Genomic DNA, 19,785 nt, shown 5'->3' on the forward strand with positions numbered 1-19,785 from the left:
TCTCACTGAAGGCATCAAAACTATGAATGAATAAATGTGGAGTTATGTACTTAAATAAAAATAAAACCATTTCAGGTGACTACCTGTTGAAGCTCATTGAGAGAATGCCAAGAGTGTGCAAAGCAGTAATCAGAGCAAAGGGTGGCTATTTTGAAGAAACTAGAATATAAAACATGTTTTCAGTTATTTCACCTTTTTTTAAGTACATAACTCCACATGTGTTCATTCATAGTTTTGATGCCTTCAGTGAGAATCTACCAATGTAAATGGTCATGAAAATAAAGAAAACACATTAAATGAGGAGGTGTGTCCAAACTTTTGGCCTGTACTGTATATTAACCTATTATCCTGATATTAAACCATGTTCTCCACTACTGGGAAAGAAAAACAGTTTGATACCCTTCCTTAGTTATCTTTGCATAAAAATTTACAATGCGGCTGCAGCCTTTTTTAAATTGTGTTTCCAGTATTTTAATAGAGCATAGATGTCTATTGTGGTATAAACATTAAAACACTAAAAAAGCACTCTGGGGGGAATCACTCTTGATAAGGTTTAGAAAGTAGCAAAAGCATGATGAACTGGTCAGCTTTGTCTTGGGAATTTCCTAATGGAAAAGTACTTTAATGACACCTCCAGCCTAACAAAATGTAATGGCTTTGTTTTTTACAAAACATTTTAGTTAACCTTTATCTTCTGTTCATCAATGGCAACATTAATTGTCTTGGGCAACAATAACTCATATCAATGTTAAAACTTACCGAAGTTCTGCTAATGTTTCCAATCCACACTCTGCAAGAAGGAATCTTAAATCAATTTCCAGCTCATATCTTTTGATGTCTTCAGATTTATTTTGATGAATGTTAACTGTTTGAGGCCGACATGAAGTTGATTCCAGTTGGTTATGAGGTAAGTTTTGTTCATATTCACAATCAGATGGCAACTCCTCTTCACTTGCTTGGGGGTACCCTATCAAATAATTTTTGCTTGTGGAATATGTAGCCATGTCACCTTCCCTTGTTATCTCCATATTTATATTTTTTTCCAAGGACCAATGAACCTGTAATGAGAAAGTAGTGGCAATCGGTTTGTCTATTCTTCAAGATATTTAAAATGCCAACAGTCCAAGTACTTATGATGTCTATTATTATGCTGCATTTAAACTAGTAGAAATACATGATATTTTGTGACCACAACAAGAAAAGTATATATTGTGTATACACACAGATTGCATTTTCCTACAATACACAAAAAACATCTTACCTTTATATCATTAAATGCTCCAATACTGTATTTTTATTCTAATTTTATTCTTTTAATTTGGTTGTGGCCACTTACAAATACAGTATGTGCGTGATGTCCATTCACTTATCAACTTAACTTACAAGAATGAAGTGCTAGTTTTGAGTTTCAGTATATGACTAAAGAACTGAGAATCCTAGAGTAACAGATCCATCAGCTAATGAAACATCAAGCTCAACTGAAGACATAGCCTACCTGCTATCAGCTCATGAGGGCACTCCTACAATAACCACATTCCTTTACTGGGTCTGTAGAACCAAATCCAGGTATGAAAAACTTGTTGCATCTTTCCCAGGAAGACTCATGGTAGTATTAGCTCATAAGGGTGCTTCTACTAAATACTAAGCAAAGGGTCTGAATACTTAGGACCATGTGATATTTCAGTTTTTCTTTTTTAATAAATCTGCAACAATTTCAAAAATTCTTTTTTTTGTCTGTCAATATGGGGTGCTGTGTGTACATTAATGAGGAAAATAATTAATTTAAATGATTTTTGCAAATAGCTGCAATATAACAAAGAATGAAAAATTGAAGGGGGTCTGAATACTTTCCGTACCCACTGTACCTGCAGTATCAATGCCAAATAACTTGTTCTTTATTTGAGCTAAAGCTTAGAGATTAAGCCTACTTTACCCCTTGTATCCATTAACAATGGACTTGAATATGCTTCAGCACTGATTGATGACAAGACTCTATTACCCAACAACAGAATATACATCTTTCGTTATACCGGTATATGTGTCCTGGATATCGCAAACAAGTCTCCATCGGTTTTTAATCAAACAAAGGAACACTGAAGCTCATCTTACACCTAATAGCAACATTAAAACAGACTTTTTGTCACTTCTACACAATGCTAGAGAAATAACTACTGCCCTGGACCTCTTGCCCTTCTCAGAAAATAAAGTGAAAAACTAAGTATACTTTTCCACCTGAACTGTTTGAAAGCCAAGCGTGTAAAGCAAAGATTGATTTTCATGGATATCCGGAACCTGCACTGAGAAAGACTACAGTTATACAGAATAGATGACCTACACTCCAGTTGAAAAGGCTCTAAGGTCTTTTCCAACAATATCTGTAAGGTAATTAAAGATGTTTAACGATATTATTAAAGACATATACAACCACTGACCAAATTTAAAGGACTACTATACTAATAGTGGGCCTCTTTTTGCTCTCAAAACAACCACAATTCTTTATTGTTTATATTCCACAAGATGTTGGAAACAATTCTTTCAGCTTTGGGTCCATGTTGACATGACTGCTTCTCCAGATCTGTTAGTTGCACATTCATGCTGTGAATCTCCTGTTCTATCACATCTCAAAGGTATTGGATTTAAAACCGGTGACTGGGAAAGGCCACTAAAGATCACCGCATTCATTGCCATTTTCATGAAACCAGTTTGAGATAACTTCTGCTTTGTGACATGGTGCATTACTATGCTGGATGTAGCCATTAGAAGATGGGTAAAATGTGGCCGTTAAGGAAGGCACACTCTCAGCAACAATACTCAAATACAAAGTGGAATTCAAGCGATGATAAATTTGTATTAACCAGCCCAAAGTGAGTCAAGACCATTACACCACCAGCTCCAACCTGGGTGCATGGATTCATGATGCAGACACCAAATTCTGAACCTACCATCTGTGTGCGACAGCAGAAATTGAGATTCATTAGACTAGGCTATGTTTTTACAATCTTCAACTGTCCAGTTATGGTGAGGCAGCGCCCATTGCAGACTCAGTTCTCGGTTTTTGACTGACAGGAGTGGAACTCAATGTTGTCTCCTGCTGTTGTAGCCCATCCGCCTCAAGGTTTGACATGTTATGATTCTTTGTATGACTGTGGTGAGCAGAAAGTGTTCATCTGAGTTATTGCAGCCTTTCTGTCAGCTCAAACCAGTCTGGCCATTCTCCTCTGAATTTGTTTCCAGCCACGGAACCGATGCTCACTAGCTGTTTTCCGTTTTTTGTATCATTCTGATTAAACTCTATGGAATGCTGTGTTTGAAAGTCCTAAGAGATCAGCAGTTAAAGAAATACTCATACCAGTCTTTTTTGCACCAGCAATCATAACATGGCCAAATCACTAATACCACATTTCCCCCATTCTAGTGTTTGATGTTAACATTAACTGAAGCTCTTGACCTGCATATGATTGGCTGATTAGATAACTGCATCGATAAGCAGGTGTACAGGTGTTCCTAAATAATTTACTCAGTGAGAGTAGTATAGGAGCGTCACTATTATACATCATCAGATTTTGACAGGTGTATGTCCCGCCCCCCTGGCATTTCCGGTACCCACCATATGCCACCTAGTTAATGGTCATTTCCCCCCGCGGTCTGATCTCTGCCTGTTGTTGGGTGCGCTGTTTGACCGGCATCGGACCTTTTGTCAGTCGTGCGCAAGGAAAATGGTCGGCCGATCTTAGCCTTGATGCTAAAACTGGGGGCTGATCATCTTTGTGATCCGAGACGGACCTTTGGGAGCCTGTAAGGTGTCATAAAAGGTAAGTCATCAATGGGGCGGAGCAGACATCCTGCTCCTATCTGCTTGCAGCGCTCGGGGGTGTGTACAGAGAGTACAGAGGCGTGATTGACAGACCCGCGAGAGGATGTACAAGAAAACTTTAGAGAGAATCTATGACACACCCAAGGAACCTGGCAGTACAGCCCAAAACACCCCTTGAGCATCCCGTTACCTCGCCCACCTTGTAAAACCATGCCCCTTTATAAAGCAAGGCATATTTCAGATACCAAAAGTGTTTAAAACAATAACTTTCAGAGTGGATGTACAAGGAAAGGTTTAAGAGAGAATCTAGGACACATCCAGGGAAAAAAAACCTGGCAGTGCGTCCCAAACACACCCATGGGTATAGCGTTACTTTGCCCACCATGTAAAAAACCATGCCCTTTATAAAGCAAGGCATATGGTAGATGCCCAAGTGTTTAAAACAATAACTTTCAGAGTGGATGTACAAGGAAAAGGTTTTAGAGAGAGTCTATGACACACCCAAGGAACCTGGCAGTACAGCCCAAAACACCTCTTGAGCATCCGTTACCTTGCCCACCTTGTAAAACCATGCCCTTTATAAAGCAAGGCATATTTCAGATACCAAAAGTGATTTAAAACAACAAGTTTTATTCAATGATTCAAAAAAAGATGCCAAAGTGTCTTAAAAACAACAAATTTTATTGAAGCAAAATTCCAAACATAGCAAAATAAGATCTGGTCTTCACTTTGAGTTACAAATTGTTTGCTATACATTAAAATTGTTTAAACTATGACTAAAAGCAGGAGAAACAGCCGTAAAATAATCACACAAGCTTAATTGTATAAAGATTTGCAATTCACTTGAAAAGAAAAAAACACAAGAAAATGTATACATATAGGTGCATAAATGAAAATTCAAAACCTGGTCCAACAGTGAGTCGGTAATACACCTAAAATAAAAATGTTTAAGCCAGCAAATATACTTTATATATTTATATTTCACTAAATTATGCAAACCTATTTTCTGTTTGGAACAGAGCCGACCACATAAAGCTGGTCTTCACAGGCTGAATCAGTTTTGCATATCCATCAATGGGTCTCTCTCCTGCTCAAATTCAGCTATAACATCATCCACATCAATCTTGATAGCTTTACGAAAACAAGGGAGATTGTACATTTTAACAAAGCACGCACACAGGACACAAATCTATCTTTTCTAGCCCTTTTGAGCATAAATAAGCTATGTCTATATGCAATAATTGGTTATATTACAAAATGTGTCCATCTGGTATGCATTTTTTCTCTTGACATTCCATACATTTTTCCACTAAATGTTCAACAGAGCTAAACACATAAGCCCAAATGACTGAGCGACCAATATGGTCATAATGAATCTTTATTAGATATAATAAAAGGAGAAAACCTTCTATAGGTTGCATTACGTGTCACGCTGGGCAGGGACCTGGTTTTCCTTGTTCTAGCTGCCGAGTCTTGGTTCCTCTGACAACAGAAACAAAACACAAACAGTTAGCCGACAGAAAATATAACTCAAACAGATCTTGTTTAGCATGGATAATGCAATTTGCTTAGGTTTCTGTAAATTAATGTTGGTTTTAAAAATAACAGTAATGGTGATTAGAGACAAGTTCAAAAGCTGCTGTCCGAATCTTGGACTTTGTTGCATGGTCTTTTGTATAAGCGAAAGTGTTTACTTCAGCAACAAACTGCTTCAGACAGTTTAGTATGAATTTTACTCGGTTTCACAATTCTTAAGCCACACAAGGCTTTAACCAAATAAAACACCGTGTGTATTAATCTTTAAATACTGATCTGTCGACAGATGCTGGAAACACAAGGGTGTATTTCCTCAGGATCACATTCTAGTAAAAGACAAGTGTGCCCATCCTGAGATTCGAACCCAAACGGCATGCTAAACAAGACCCAGTTAATACATCTTACACAGGTGCAGAACACGTAAGCTACAACAGACTTTACATAATGCTTCATTAAAATCAATCCGGCTCTGTGACTGCGATGGCTGACAAGTGTTTGAGAAAATACACAGGTCTTGAGACTTCCGCCTTGAAGTTGAACAATCTTTCACACTGTGCTTAAATACGGCCATCACTGGCCATCGTCACTCTATGGGGAAAAAAGAAAAGAAATGTCAAGCAAAAACGTGTTGGAATGGATGAGTGAACAATACACTTACAGTATGCACAAACAAGCACAGCTGAGGTTCAAGAGAAACAGAACAATTGTTTCAATGATCAATTACCAGTAGCAAGTAGATTTAGCAGAGATGTCTTATTACTCAAAATTCAATGATGGATATAAAATTTATCCTCACTTGTATCAATGTGCTCTCAAAATATGCTTGGGCTGTGTAAATAAAAGGCCAAGACAGTTTCTCTGGGTTTTAGTTTGATCTTTAGACAGAGTCGAGTTCCTAAAAAGCTACATACAGGCCAAGGCAAAAAAATTTATAACACATTGGTACAAAAACTTCTAAGACAGAACAATATTGTACATTTGTACATTTGTCACGAACAGCGATGTAAAGGCCAGCATAGTAAAACGGTTCAAAAGCACCTTAAAATCCAAAATGTGGAAATATTTTACATATGCCAATACTTTTCGGTATATAGATGTCCCGTCAGGCGTTCTGCAGAGTTATAACCACAGTTTACACACCACGATTAAAACAAGACCTGTAGATGTGACTCCTGAAAATGCCCGAGTGTTTGGAAAACAATCTATGGTAGGGCGGGCAAAGAAAATCTACTCCGTGCACCTTCCAAACCATACCCTTTATAAAGCAAATCATAAAGTAAACACCAAGGTGTCTTAAAACAATAACTTTATTGTATATTTCAAGGACACACACAGTTTGCATCCTTTACCTCATGATCTAACCCAACCCATCTGTTATAACAGGATACATAAAGGGAGAGAAAAAAGGATATCAAAGTATCTTAAAACAACAAGTTTATTGAAGCAAAATTCCAAACATAGCAATTAACACGTAGTCTTTGCTTTCAGAGTTACACACTGTGTGCTATACATTATATATATATATTTTTTACATGTATGAATAAAGCAGGAGAAACAGCAGGAAAATATTCACTGATACATACAGTATATGATGTGGGCATCATAAATGTTTATGTTGGTGTAATGCACTCCTAGACAATAATGTTTTGTACTGTATGTTGCAAACTTCATTGAAAAGATTCCTTGAGCATTCTGTTCATAAATTTGTCAAAAGAGACTTTGGGTAAATTACAGTATGAAACTGCTTAGGAAAATTATACAAACAAGCTTGTGTGAATGAGATCAGTAACCCATTTGAAAAGAAACAAAAACACAATTGTATACAAGTATGAGAACACAATCTAATTGCAAACCAGGTCCAAACCTATCAGTGAACCAATAATACCCCTAAATAAAAGTGTTTAATTCAGCACATGTTTAATATATTTGTATTTCACCAAATTATGCAAGCCTATTTTCTCTGTTTGGAACAGAGCCGACCACTAAAAGATGGTCCTCACAGGCTGAATCAGTTGTGCATAAGCATCAACGGGTATCTCTCCCTGCTCAAACACCGACAGAACATCATCCTGCACCTTTCTCTTGACAGATTTAAGAAAACAGGGGAGATTACACATTTTTAGCATAGCACAGACACAGGACACAAGTCTAGCCTTTCTACCCCTTTGGAGCATAAATAAGCTAGGTCTATAAGCCCAAGAACGTTTTTAGACAGGCATAGATCCAAATTACCTGTTTAGATTTCTCTGGTTCATGTTCTACCGACTGGTTATCTTCTATAATGATGACACCGGTCTCTGCTTTAGCGGTATGTTTTGTTGTTGCAGAATCCATGTTTTGCTTCTTTCTAGTAAAAGAAAACAGATAATGGTGTGTCTCGGGGATGGACCAGCAAGCTCCAATGCCACGAGGGACCAGCGAGAACGCTCGACTGGCCAAGCGACACAGGGACACGGGTAAGCTGGGATCGGCAAGATCCGATGCCGCGACGGACCAGCGAGGGCACTCGCCTGTCCAAGCGACACAGGGACTATGGTTAGCGTAGCCAGTTAAAACCTTGCAAAAGTGGTGGACTCAGCCAACCAACTTAAGCTCGGTCAAAGGAATTGTTAGCTGTAAAACAAGCGTTGGTGTCTCCTTTCTGACTTGGACAGCGGTGGACTCAGCCGACCTGCTAGGTCTCTGTCATAAGGAGATGGCTACCAGTGCTTGGTTTTAATCAAAGGAGAGACAGAAAATAAAAGGAGAGGAAAAAAGAAAGAAAGAAAGAAAGAAAGAAAGAAAGAAAACACAGCACAACTTACCCAATTCTTATTACTGAGGAGCCGGGCCTTTGGGTCCAAATATCTGTACTTAAATATGCTTTTGGGCGAGGCTTTTACAACGCTGGGGCCAATCAAAACGTTTTAAGAAAAGATTTTTTAAGATAACCCGCCAACATATTTTTAACCAATCAACAAACACATGCCGCATGTTAAGCTAGCCAATGGAATTACACCATGCTGGTTCGGGCGTGTGCTGAGTGCATCCAGCGCTTCCCAAATTCAGAACCGACAATCAGGATACACACCAGGCAGCTGTGATGTGAATGGTCTCATATGGCTAAAAGGCAATATGGCGCGACTGAATAAATGTGTGAACTGGTCTGTCAATGAAAACGGTGTTAGCATATGAATTTAACAGTAACAGACAAAATCTTTGTAATACTGCACATGCAATGGTGGCGCACTCTAACCCAGGAGATCTGGTTTTGCGATTGGGGACGAGAGCAAAAATAAGACGGTCTATCTATCTATCTATCTATCTATTATCATGATTAAAATATGAATGTGTGTTATTCTAACATAGCCCCATAAACAATTAGTAAAAAAAAATGGAATGCTTTTCTTGTCATTCTTAATAAACACAATTTAATTTATAATACGCCTAGAAGTTGGTAAGACACGCTAGGGCTAATGGTTTTGTAAATAAATAAAAATCCGGTAACGCTTTAATATTTATATATAAGTCATGAATGTGTGTACACGTTTAATTAGTCTTTTCATTCCTGGCATGATTAACTTGTACCTTTAAAAGAAGAAAATGCATTATTTTGGTGCATAGCACCCATTTATTAAGTAACTAGGATATGTTAAGGAAAAAGAAGCAGCGTTGCTACTCTCTGCATTGGCCCGTGGCGCATGTATAGAGCTGTCGCTTTCTAAATCAGCACATCGGGGTTCGCACCTGGACAGTACAATATGACATTGACTCTTAAAATGTGTATGTTATTATGACCTTACATTAGGCCTACGGTGTGTCATTCTTTTATAGACACATAAATGAAAAGGTAAAATGGAATTCTTTTGTCGTTATTCTTAATACGCGCAATTTAATTTATGATAGGCCTAGAAGTTGGTAAGTCACGCTGGGGCAGACGGTCTTGTAAATAAATAAATAAATAAAACCCGGTAACGCGTTAATATTTATGTATATATAGGTCATGATGGTGTGCACGTGTAATTTGACTTTTTATCCCTGGCATGATTAACTTGTGCCTTAAAATAAGAATAAGAAGAAAAAATGAACCAGAGCAGCGCATGCGTGTGTTGTCCGGTGGCGCACCCGTAGAGCTGTCACTTTCTTAAGATAGGGGATCTGGGTTCGAGTCCGGGCAGACAACAAAAGTAAAACATTGACTTTTCAAATGTGTATATGATTATGCATTACTGTATGTTATTCTATTATAGCCAAGTAAACTAAGTGGTCAAATGGAATTCTAGCAGGAGTTTGAAATGAGTAATAGATTTTTACTCGAAGGCAGATAGGAAGAGCATGCCAAATTTTAGGGGCCATCACACTGAAAGTTCTGCCACCCATAGTTACAAACCTGTATTTAGCTACGGTGAGTAAATTAGCGTCACGATGATCTTAAATCCTCACCCAGGGTAATCCGAAACACGTTTCTAACGGTTCAAAATCCTTATAAATAATTTTTCTTTACAAAAAGTAACACTCGTCAGGGGGACACTGGAATCTGTTGCTGCTCTTTAAGATGAGGCGAGTGTAGAGGGCCTTGTTGGAACATTCTAGATGTACTCTATTACATAAAATGAAATGATAAAATTCATTGGAATATACGTTTCATCGTCTGTCTATAAGTGATAACGGTGGAACATTCCAGAGGTATTACATATAATAAATGATGCAATTTAATTGTAGCACCTGTTTTACAGTTATGTTTCACCATGTGTCCATAAACGATAACAGCTGATTACGTCATGTTTGGTGGTTATTGGTCTATTATATATAACATGGACGGAATTACACATTAAATATTTTATGCATTTTGCATTATGGAGCATTATGGCTCGCTTCTTAGATTCGGATGAAACTGATGATCACCTTTCCGATTGCCACAGAATTAAGATTTGTATATTATATATTCATGCATAATTAGTGAAAAAAAAACTTACTTTGTCCCGGTCTGGAGATTGCTCCCGAAGGGATATAATGCTATTTGTATGTACAAAAGTGGATATCTTTTGGTTTTCTTCACTTAAGGATATAAACTCGTGAAATCGTAGTAATATATTTTTCTCCAGCGCACACCTTGCAATATAAAAGTGTTGCAAACACAATCTTATTCGCTGTTATACAATACTAACACGTACATCCGTTCACTCAGCTCGCCGATGGGCCCCAATAATCACACACGCCCATCCTCTTTTTCTACCGTGTGCCCATTTGTGAGGCCCTTGGCCAGCAAGGGTCTTATCGCTGCGGTCCATTGAGCTCAAGCAATGAACAGTGGCCCTGGACTGAACACAGGCCCCACTGCTTGTTGGTTGAACAAATACTTACAGCATCCAGATCGGTTTTAATAATGAAAGGATTCGTTAAACAACCAATGTTTATTTATTTATTTATTTATTTTGTTTTTGTTTTGTTTTCGTACCTGGGATCTGTCATACTAATAATGTCGTTAAGACGTGTAAGGGTTCCTTTATGGTGCTCTTTTTGGAGACAGTCATCAATAGAGATTCAAGCAATTTCTCACGTGCTGAAAATCCTGGTAAGAAATATTGTGGCGGTATTTTAAAATTGACTTTGTACATACAAATAGCATTATATCCCCTTCGGGAGCAATCTCCAGACCGGGACAAAGTAAGTTTTTTTTTCACTAATTATGCATGAATATATAATATACAAATCTTAATTCTGTGGCAATCGGAAGGTGATCATCATTTTCATCCGAATCTAAGAAGGGAGCCATAATGCTCCATAATGCAAAATGCATAAAATATTTAATGTGTAATTCCGTCCATGTTATATATAATAGACCAATAACCACCAAACATGACGTAATCAGCTGTTATCGTTTATGGACACATGGTGAAACATAACTGTAAAACAGGTGCTACAATTAAATTGCATCATTTATTATATGTAATACCTCTGGAATGTTCCACCGTTATCACTTATAGACAGACGATGAAACGTATATTCCAATGAATTTTATCATTTCATTTTATGTAATAGAGTACATCTAGAATGTTCCAACAATGCCAAAATCTTTATTTAATCCTAAATTCATTTGACAAGTTTACTGTAATAGATAACATCATATGATAATCATATCCATTTGAAATTGTTACGTTTCCGGCACCGATTCAAGAAGTCGCCGATTGCACCTGCCTTTTTTGTTCTTTTTTATTATTTTGGCCAGGTTAATCAGCCGGGATAAAAATTGCGTGCCAAAGATACGGTTCATTTTTTTTTCAAAGTGGGTACCAAGGCCCCTTGGGTTATCACAAAAATTTCTTTATGTCAAAGGTGCCACCTGAGTTGAAGAAACACAAGTCATATTTTTTCCATGCTGTGCGATTTTGGCGTTTTCCCAAATACGTTTTTCCCAAATGTTACAAAATTATGCCAAAAATTTCCCCTTTAAAGGTAAATAATCATCCGGAATGAAATTCGTGTCCACTTCGACTTTAATTTGCGTATCGATTTTTTAAAACCATAGCCGTGGTTAAATCGGAAAATAAATTGTGTTTTATTGGGAAAAAAGCTTCGATTGTGGTTTGTTTTTGGGGGGGGTTTTCCCCCCAAAAGATGGTGAAATTTCCTCTTAACTCTGTTTTGGGTTTTTAAAATTTTTTTTAAAAAATTTTTTCTTAAAATTTTGTTTTTTTTAAAAATTTTAAAAAGCTTTTTGTACGAAAGGCCCCCAAAAGGCGGGCCTTTGGGTTTTTTTGTTGGGCTGGTTTTTCTTCCCCCTTTTTTTTTTCCCCTTCCTTTTTTTCGCCCCTTTTATTAAAACGCATGGTAATCTTTTCAAGCCTGAGTTGGGATCCCCCAAGGAGAAACCCGTTTTTAAAAAATTTTTGCTGGGGCTTTTTGGGTTGGGGGGTCCCCCTTTTTGGGGTTTTAACCCCCGAAAATCCCGTGCCGGGAAAGGGGACCCCGCTTTTCCGGGCCCCGGACCCCCGTTCCCGGTCCCGGGGCCCGGGTTTTTTGGGCCTTGGGGGTTGGAGCTTGCTGGTCCCCCCCCAAAAAATTTTTTTTTACTGGAACAAAACGGGTTCTCCCAAAAAAATAAAAAAAAATTACATAAAAAGTAACCTGGGTAGAAATAACCGGTTAAAACAGGTTTTTGGGATTTCCTGTCTAAAACTTTTTTGGGCTTATAGACCTGCTTATGCTCCAAAGGGGGGGGTGTTTTTTGTTTCCCTGATGCTAAAATTTCTCCCTGTTTTTAAACTGAAAGGAAGGTGCGGAATTTTTCTTGGGGGTTTGCAAAATTTTTTATACAACAATTGGTTTTTTTCTTTTCAAATTTTTTACCAACCCACAAAGTTTGTTAATATTAATTACCCGTTCCCCAAATTTTGAGAGTGAAAATCTTTTCAATGAAGTTGAAAACGTAAAAAACATTTTGTGGTGTCCAATAACATTATGATCCCCCTTTACTATGATAGTAATTTCCTTTGGGGTTTCTCGGTTTATTCAAAAAAATTTTAAATTAATTTAGTCCCTTTAATTGGAAAACCATGGCTTTTGAAGGTTTTTTATTTGTTTAAAACTAAATTTTTTCTCCCCCCTTTGTATCGTTTAAGGGTTGTTCTAGGGACAATTAGGGTTTATGGTTTTTAAACCAAAAGTTATTTTTTAAACCCGGGTTATTTAATTTTTTTTAAGGGTATTTTGAAGTTACGGTTGATTTATTGCCGCCATAGTTGTTTCCCAAACTGCGTTTTTAAAGGCCTTGGTTTTTTTAATTGCGTGTAATTTTGTACGCTGCGGCTATAACTAATAGAAATTTTAAAAAAATTTTCCCTTTGGTTTGGGTGCTTTGCCGTTTTATAGCGGTAACCCTGCTGCGGATGCAAATGACATTTGTTCTCTGGTTTTGGTCCAAGGTTATAAATTTTTCCCCGGCCAATACTTTTGGAAACTGTCTAAGAAACCAAACCCAAGGGTTTATTTAGCCATACCTTAGAACCTGGGGCCTTTGAAAATTTTTTAATACTTTTAAAAGGCCCCGTAACCTTGATTTATTGCAAAGAACAATTTTTTTTTTAACTAACCTCCCTTTTTTGCCATTTAATTTTTGTCACTATCATTCCAAACGTTTTTTGTTTCTTCTTTTCCCCTTTTAGGGCAGGTGATTGACATGGCCTGGTTTATTTAAACGGGGAAATTGTTCAATTCAAAGGGATCTCAAGACTGTATTTTTCCCCATTGTCCCAACTCCAAAAAGGCATTGAATGATTAGTAAAGTTGGAGTTTTTTGCAGGGAAAATGTTTTTGGGCGGGTTTCCGCCGTTGGGTTTCTCGGGGCCTTGTTTTTTACTGGGGCCCGGGAAAATACCCCTTGTGTTGGCAAGTCGTACGGTGTTTTAAAATTAAAACCCGGTTTTTTTTGGCTTAAATTAAAGGGAATTATAAAAAGTCAAAAGGTTGAAAAAAACCTTTCCTTATAAAAGCCTGAACAAGGCCAAGGGCCGAAGATTTGCAACCAATCCATTACAGTTTTTTAAAAAATAATTTAAAAATTGCGTTTTCTCCTTTTATTATATCTAATAAAGATTCATTATGACCATATTGGTCGCTCAGTCATTTGGGCTTATGTGTTTAGCTCTGTTGAACATTTAGTGGAAAAATGTATGGAATGTCAAGAGAAAAAATGCATACCAGATGGACACATTTTGTAATATAACCAATTATTGCATATAGACATAGCTTATTTATGCTCAAAAGGGCTAGAAAAGATAGATTTGTGTCCTGTGTGCTTTGTTAAAATGTACAATCTCCCTTGTTTTCGTAAAGCTATCAAGATTGATGTGGATGATGTTATAGCTGAATTTGAGCAGGAGAGAGACCCATTGATGGATATGCAAAACTGATTCAGCCTGTGAAGACCAGCTTTATGTGGTCGGCTCTGTTCCAAACAGAAAATAGGTTTGCATAATTTAGTGAAATATAAATATATAAAGTATATTTGCTGGCTTAAACATTTTTATTTTAGGTGTATTACCGACTCACTGTTGGACCAGGTTTTGAATTTTCATTTATGCACCTATATGTATACATTTTCTTGTGTTTTTTTCTTTTCAAGTGAATTGCAAATCTTTATACAATTAAGCTTGTGTGATTATTTTACGGCTGTTTCTCCTGCTTTTAGTCATAGTTTAAACAATTTTAATGTATAGCAAACAATTTGTAACTCAAAGTGAAGACCAGATCTTATTTTGCTATGTTTGGAATTTTGCTTCAATAAAATTTGTTGTTTTTAAGACACTTTGGCATCTTTTTTTGAATCATTGAATAAAACTTGTTGTTTTAAATCACTTTTGGTATCTGAAATATGCCTTGCTTTATAAAGGGCATGGTTTTACAAGGTGGGCAAGGTAACGGATGCTCAAGAGGTGTTTTGGGCTGTACTGCCAGGTTCCTTGGGTGTGTCATAGACTCTCTCTAAAACCTTTTCCTTGTACATCCACTCTGAAAGTTATTGTTTTAAACACTTGGGCATCTACCATATGCCTTGCTTTATAAAGGGCATGGTTTTTTACATGGTGGGCAAAGTAACGCTATACCCATGGGTGTGTTTGGGACGCACTGCCAGGTTTTTTCCCTGGATGTGTCCTAGATTCTCTCTTAAACCTTTCCTTGTACATCCACTCTGAAAGTTATTGTTTTAAACACTTTTGGTATCTGAAATATGCCTTGCTTTATAAAGGGGCATGGTTTTACAAGGTGGGCGAGGTAACGGGATGCTCAAGGGGTGTTTTGGGCTGTACTGCCAGGTTCCTTGGGTGTGTCATAGATTCTCTCTAAAGTTTTCTTGTACATCCTCTCGCCGGGGTCTGTCAATCACGCTCTCTGTACTCTCTGTACACACCCCCGAGCGCTGCAAGCAGATAGGAGCAGGATGTCTGCTCCGCCCCATTGATGACTTACCTTTTATGACACCTTACAGGCTCCCAAAGGTCCGTCTCGGATCACAAAGATGATCAGCCCCCAGTTTTAGCATCAAGGCTAAGATCGGCCGACCATTTTCCTTGCGCACGACTGACAAAAGGTCCGATGCCGGTCAAACAGCGCACCCAACAACAGGCAGAGATCAGACCGCGGGGGGAAATGACCATTAACTAGGTGGCATATGGTGGGTACCGGAAATGCCAGGGGGGCGGGACATACACCTGTCAAAATCTGATGATGTATAATAGTGACGCTCCTATACTACTAGTGAGTAAATATGTGATGAGAGAGGTTTGTGGTGCTGTGCATTTTAAATAAATAACTGGAAGTCCTGGAGCATGGAGGCTCCTGGTGGGTGTAGGTACACGTAGGAACGTATATGAGCTGCTCCGTGGTTGATTGGGGTGCTTGGCTGATCACGCATTCAAATGCAAATGTGAGCAGATCGGTCAAGAGCTTCGTTCACATCTCAGGAGAGATGATGGCAGCAACTGCACCCAATCAGTGCATAAAACAGCCTGGGCAGGAAACAGGAGGCAAGAGAAATGAAAGCATTGGTAGGAGTAACATCGAGGCGGTGAGTGAAGAACCACTCGATTGCCATTTTGATGAAAAGGCACCAAAGCAGTAATGGAAAGTCCCATGAAGGAGCTAAATGCGAGACACTCTTGGGGTGGAGACTGAATTGCTTCTACTGAACAGCTGAGAGCAGAAGTGATCACGTGGTCTGAGAGGTCCTGCAGATGCAGATGTAGGCAGCAGGGTATGGAAGTTGTACTCCGGGTATCCCGGCAGACGCCAATGGAGGCAGTTGGGAGATGAGTTATTTGTGGACCACTATCACTAGGACCTTGTCCAGGAGTTGGGTGAGTAGAGGGAAAAGAGTGAGCAAGAGAAAGGGAGACAGAGAGCATCACTGAAAGAGAAGTAAAAGACTGGTTCTGACTTGTTTGTGCTGCTAATTTATTCAGATTTTTTAAACTTGCACTTGTTTTATTTAAAAATTATTTATTGTTAGTAGATAAAGCACTAAGGCACTTTGCAACACCCTTACTGACTATTTTTTCCTTGTTTTCCTGGCTCATCCTCAATTTTTCTTATCAATGCTCATAGTTATTTTAGTTTAATGTTTGCTTAATGCAGCTAGATTTGGTGTGAACAATATATTTGCAATTTAAATATGTACTATATATTTATGGCTATCAGCATTATAGTAATTAACATATTCTTTTTTTCTTTGTAGAGATCTTGGTATTGCCCTATGCCCCAATGCACAATTATTGAAGCGTCACACCTTTCTTAAGGAAAATGTCATCTTCGGGAATGCCAACACTTCTATAATGACTCAGACCACATCACATCACTAAAATGTAATAACCGAGAGTGAATAAAATTGCAAATGTAGAATGCCTGGGTGCCAGTTTAACCAAGATATTATGTTAAAAAAAAATATTTTCTGCATGTTTTACACTGAAATGTTTAGTATTTCTCTCTACCATTATCATTGGGTTATAGCCCAAAAAAAAAAAAAAAAGTTATTTGATAATGTTCGACCTGTAGTCAATGTGCAAAATACGCTCTATAAACCTTGTTCTTAATTTATTACAAATAAATGATGTTTGTCCTACAAGTATCCTGAAGACATTTAGAAAAAAAGACATACAATGAGACACATTAGAGTATAAGTTTCATATAGTATTTAAACAGACTGGCAGGTAAAATTAGTTTAATGAGAAAACCAATGTTTCACTGTATATCACACCTACAGTATACATGAAAGCACATTATCACTTTATTGCTTTGAGAAAAATGTTGAAATGCTGAAAACGCTAACAATTTCCTTATAAAAAGTACAGAATGTTTCTATTGATGAAATAAGATCATGAAGAAAAAGCACCTCTTACCTTTTTTTGATTATTCTTGTTATCCTGGTCACAAATATCCTTGTTTGTTTGCTCATCATTTTTCAACTTTGCATCAATCAGCTATAAGTAATGGAATGTGGATGAAAATGGTGTATTTAAATAAAAAACCATAAGGCAACAGAAAGTATAACAGGTAAAATAAAAAATGGCATGTCATTAATGTAAAATGAGTGTCAAGTGCCTGTTAAAGTAATAAAAGTAAAACAGCTAGTGACATTTCAGTTAAATATAGTAAGTCAGACTGCTTTACAGAAGTTATACACTCATATTTTGAAGTTATTTCAATCAACACATTAAACAATTAGTTTTACCATCTTGTGACGTGAAAGGTGGACTAAAGTTTCTGCTTCTGAAGGGTTACTTTCAGAATTCACTTTGTTTTGAAGTTCTTTATTGGCGGCTTGCAGCTCTTTCACAGTATTCAATAGTTCAATGATCTGAAATAAAAATAATACAATATTACATACGTATATATATATATATATATATATATATATATATATATATATATATATATATATTTATATTATCTAGGTTCCAAACTTCCAGCAATTTTGGAAAAATAAACTCTCTTAAAGACTGAGGGTATAATTATAATGATTCATAAGGTTTCATAACAACATAGCCACAAAAGATTTATTACAAAATGTTTTCAAAATCAGACAACTCTAATATAAGATGATGAACCACATATTTCTGTGCCAAAATTGCAGTAAACCATTGGGTGAAGGAGGTGTCAAATGGTGTTTCTAAAATATGATCAAACAAAATTAACTGGGAACTAACTGTTGAAAGATAGAGCAGATATAAAATAAATGCAAGAGCACTTCAATCTCTCGAAGTCTGAAGAGAATAAATTACACATTATCAATGTTAAGAAGGAATTTTAATGTCTCGGTTTTCCTCATAGTGATTTATAATTTAAATTCTTCTTAAAGAACCTGATTATTATATTTCAAATTGTTAGTATTATCAAAGACTGACACAAATTTAAATTCACCATTTAAATGTAAGAACTTACTACAAGGAAATGCCCTATTCTACCAACAATTTAATATTTACATTTTAATAATTTAAATGGTTTCCCAGCTAATCCTCAAATAGCAAATCAAATTCCTTTAATTTGTCATCTTAAGTTCTTAAAAAATATTTTTATTACAATGACCATAAATATACTTTTACATTTGTAACTTTCTTAATACTATACGGTCAAACCAGTTACAAAAAATACCCTTCTCTTTAGCTCCTTTTCAGAAAGATTATTCAGAACTGAATCCCATTCTTCATGTTCTTTTACGCATATGCTCATATATGCTGTATCGTCACCAATAAAGCTCATGATGTCACCTGAATATGCAAAAATGAAACAAAAAACCTGTGAATATTTAGTCTGATTTTATAACTTATTTTTTCTATTTTATTGGTCCAGCTCTATGTCCATGTTGAGTTAATTTTTAACAAGAAGAATAAAAAATATATAACCAAAAAGAACAGAATGCATCTGACCCCTCAGTGGAATTTAACAGATGGAAAAATCAGATTAGTCAGAATAGAAAATTGTGTAAAGTGTAATTTTTCAAATATAAATACAAACATTGCTTTGCTCCAGAATCCTTTTAAGACTGAGGAAAGAATTGGTTGGACTAATATTCCAGTTTCATTTTTCTACACCGGAGGCTGTAGTTCTCCCTCTTCCCTCCCCATCTTTAGTGCATCAAAGCCACACACAATATTCATTATTAAAAGTAATTTGCCTTTAAGTAATTATAGAGGTATTTTAATCTCCAATTATGCTACACTCATTATAAAATTAGTATGCCTGTAGAAGGTCTTTAATCCAAAAGGACATCATTTCTAATCTTGCATGTGTCGCTTACTATTTAAATGCGTGATTCATTAAATGACAATGAAGAAAAGGCATAGTGTGCAAAATACTTTATAGAAGCTTGTTATTATTTGGAAAATTAATATCACATTTGGTTAAAGAAAATTGTAAGAAATTAAATAAGATAAAATTTATCATGTAATGTGAACTAAAAACAACAATAATCAAGTTAAACCAGAAGGATTCCTTAAACTGACAAGACATCACAACACTAATGACATCAAATACTTATATTTTTAATAAAGCATGTGCTGTAAAATGACTGCTGGTTAGACTGAAAAATTCTCCAGTCCAGAAATGTAATAGATTAATAACAGAATAACATTTTCTTTCAGTCACCTTCACTAGTACTATCAACTCAAACAAAAAAAAAAAAAAATTGTGATTATCACAGGACCATTTCCATTTTTGACCCTAATGCCAAGATCTTGACAAAATAAATTGCAAGTTGACCATCCTGGGATATCAAGGCTGGAAACTCTCTAATCTATATTTTTTTAGTGAAATATACATTTCATTATCAGAGTAATCACATGTACTATTATCCTTGGTGAAGGAAATTATTTAGATGGTGCTGGATCACTTTACTTGATTTACTAAACAGTCAAAGTTTCAATTTAACTATCAAAATTATAACCTGGATAAAATGGTTACAT

The 19,785-nt window shown here is 36.6% G+C and overlaps 1 protein-coding gene across 4 annotated transcripts in view; it reads right to left on the minus strand.

Moving 5' to 3' along the window:
• The window catches only part of cdk5rap2 (CDK5 regulatory subunit associated protein 2), a 172,594-nt gene that overhangs the window by 62,943 nt on the left and 89,866 nt on the right, over positions 1-19,785 (minus strand). For all 4 annotated transcript variants that reach the window (XM_039762824.1, XM_039762822.1, XM_039762821.1 and 1 more), the window contains exons 27-30: positions 18,476-18,591; positions 17,556-17,681; positions 17,224-17,304; positions 760-1,058 (exon numbers count right to left, since the gene is read on the minus strand). In XM_039762824.1, the coding sequence (XP_039618758.1) occupies positions 760-1,058; positions 17,224-17,304; positions 17,556-17,681; positions 18,476-18,591 (622 nt within the window). The remainder of the gene's footprint in view (positions 1-759; positions 1,059-17,223; positions 17,305-17,555; positions 17,682-18,475; positions 18,592-19,785) is intronic.

The sequence above is a fragment of the Polypterus senegalus genome, chromosome 9, assembly GCF_016835505.1.
Source record: "Polypterus senegalus isolate Bchr_013 chromosome 9, ASM1683550v1, whole genome shotgun sequence".
Lineage (NCBI taxonomy): Eukaryota > Metazoa > Chordata > Cladistia > Polypteriformes > Polypteridae > Polypterus > Polypterus senegalus.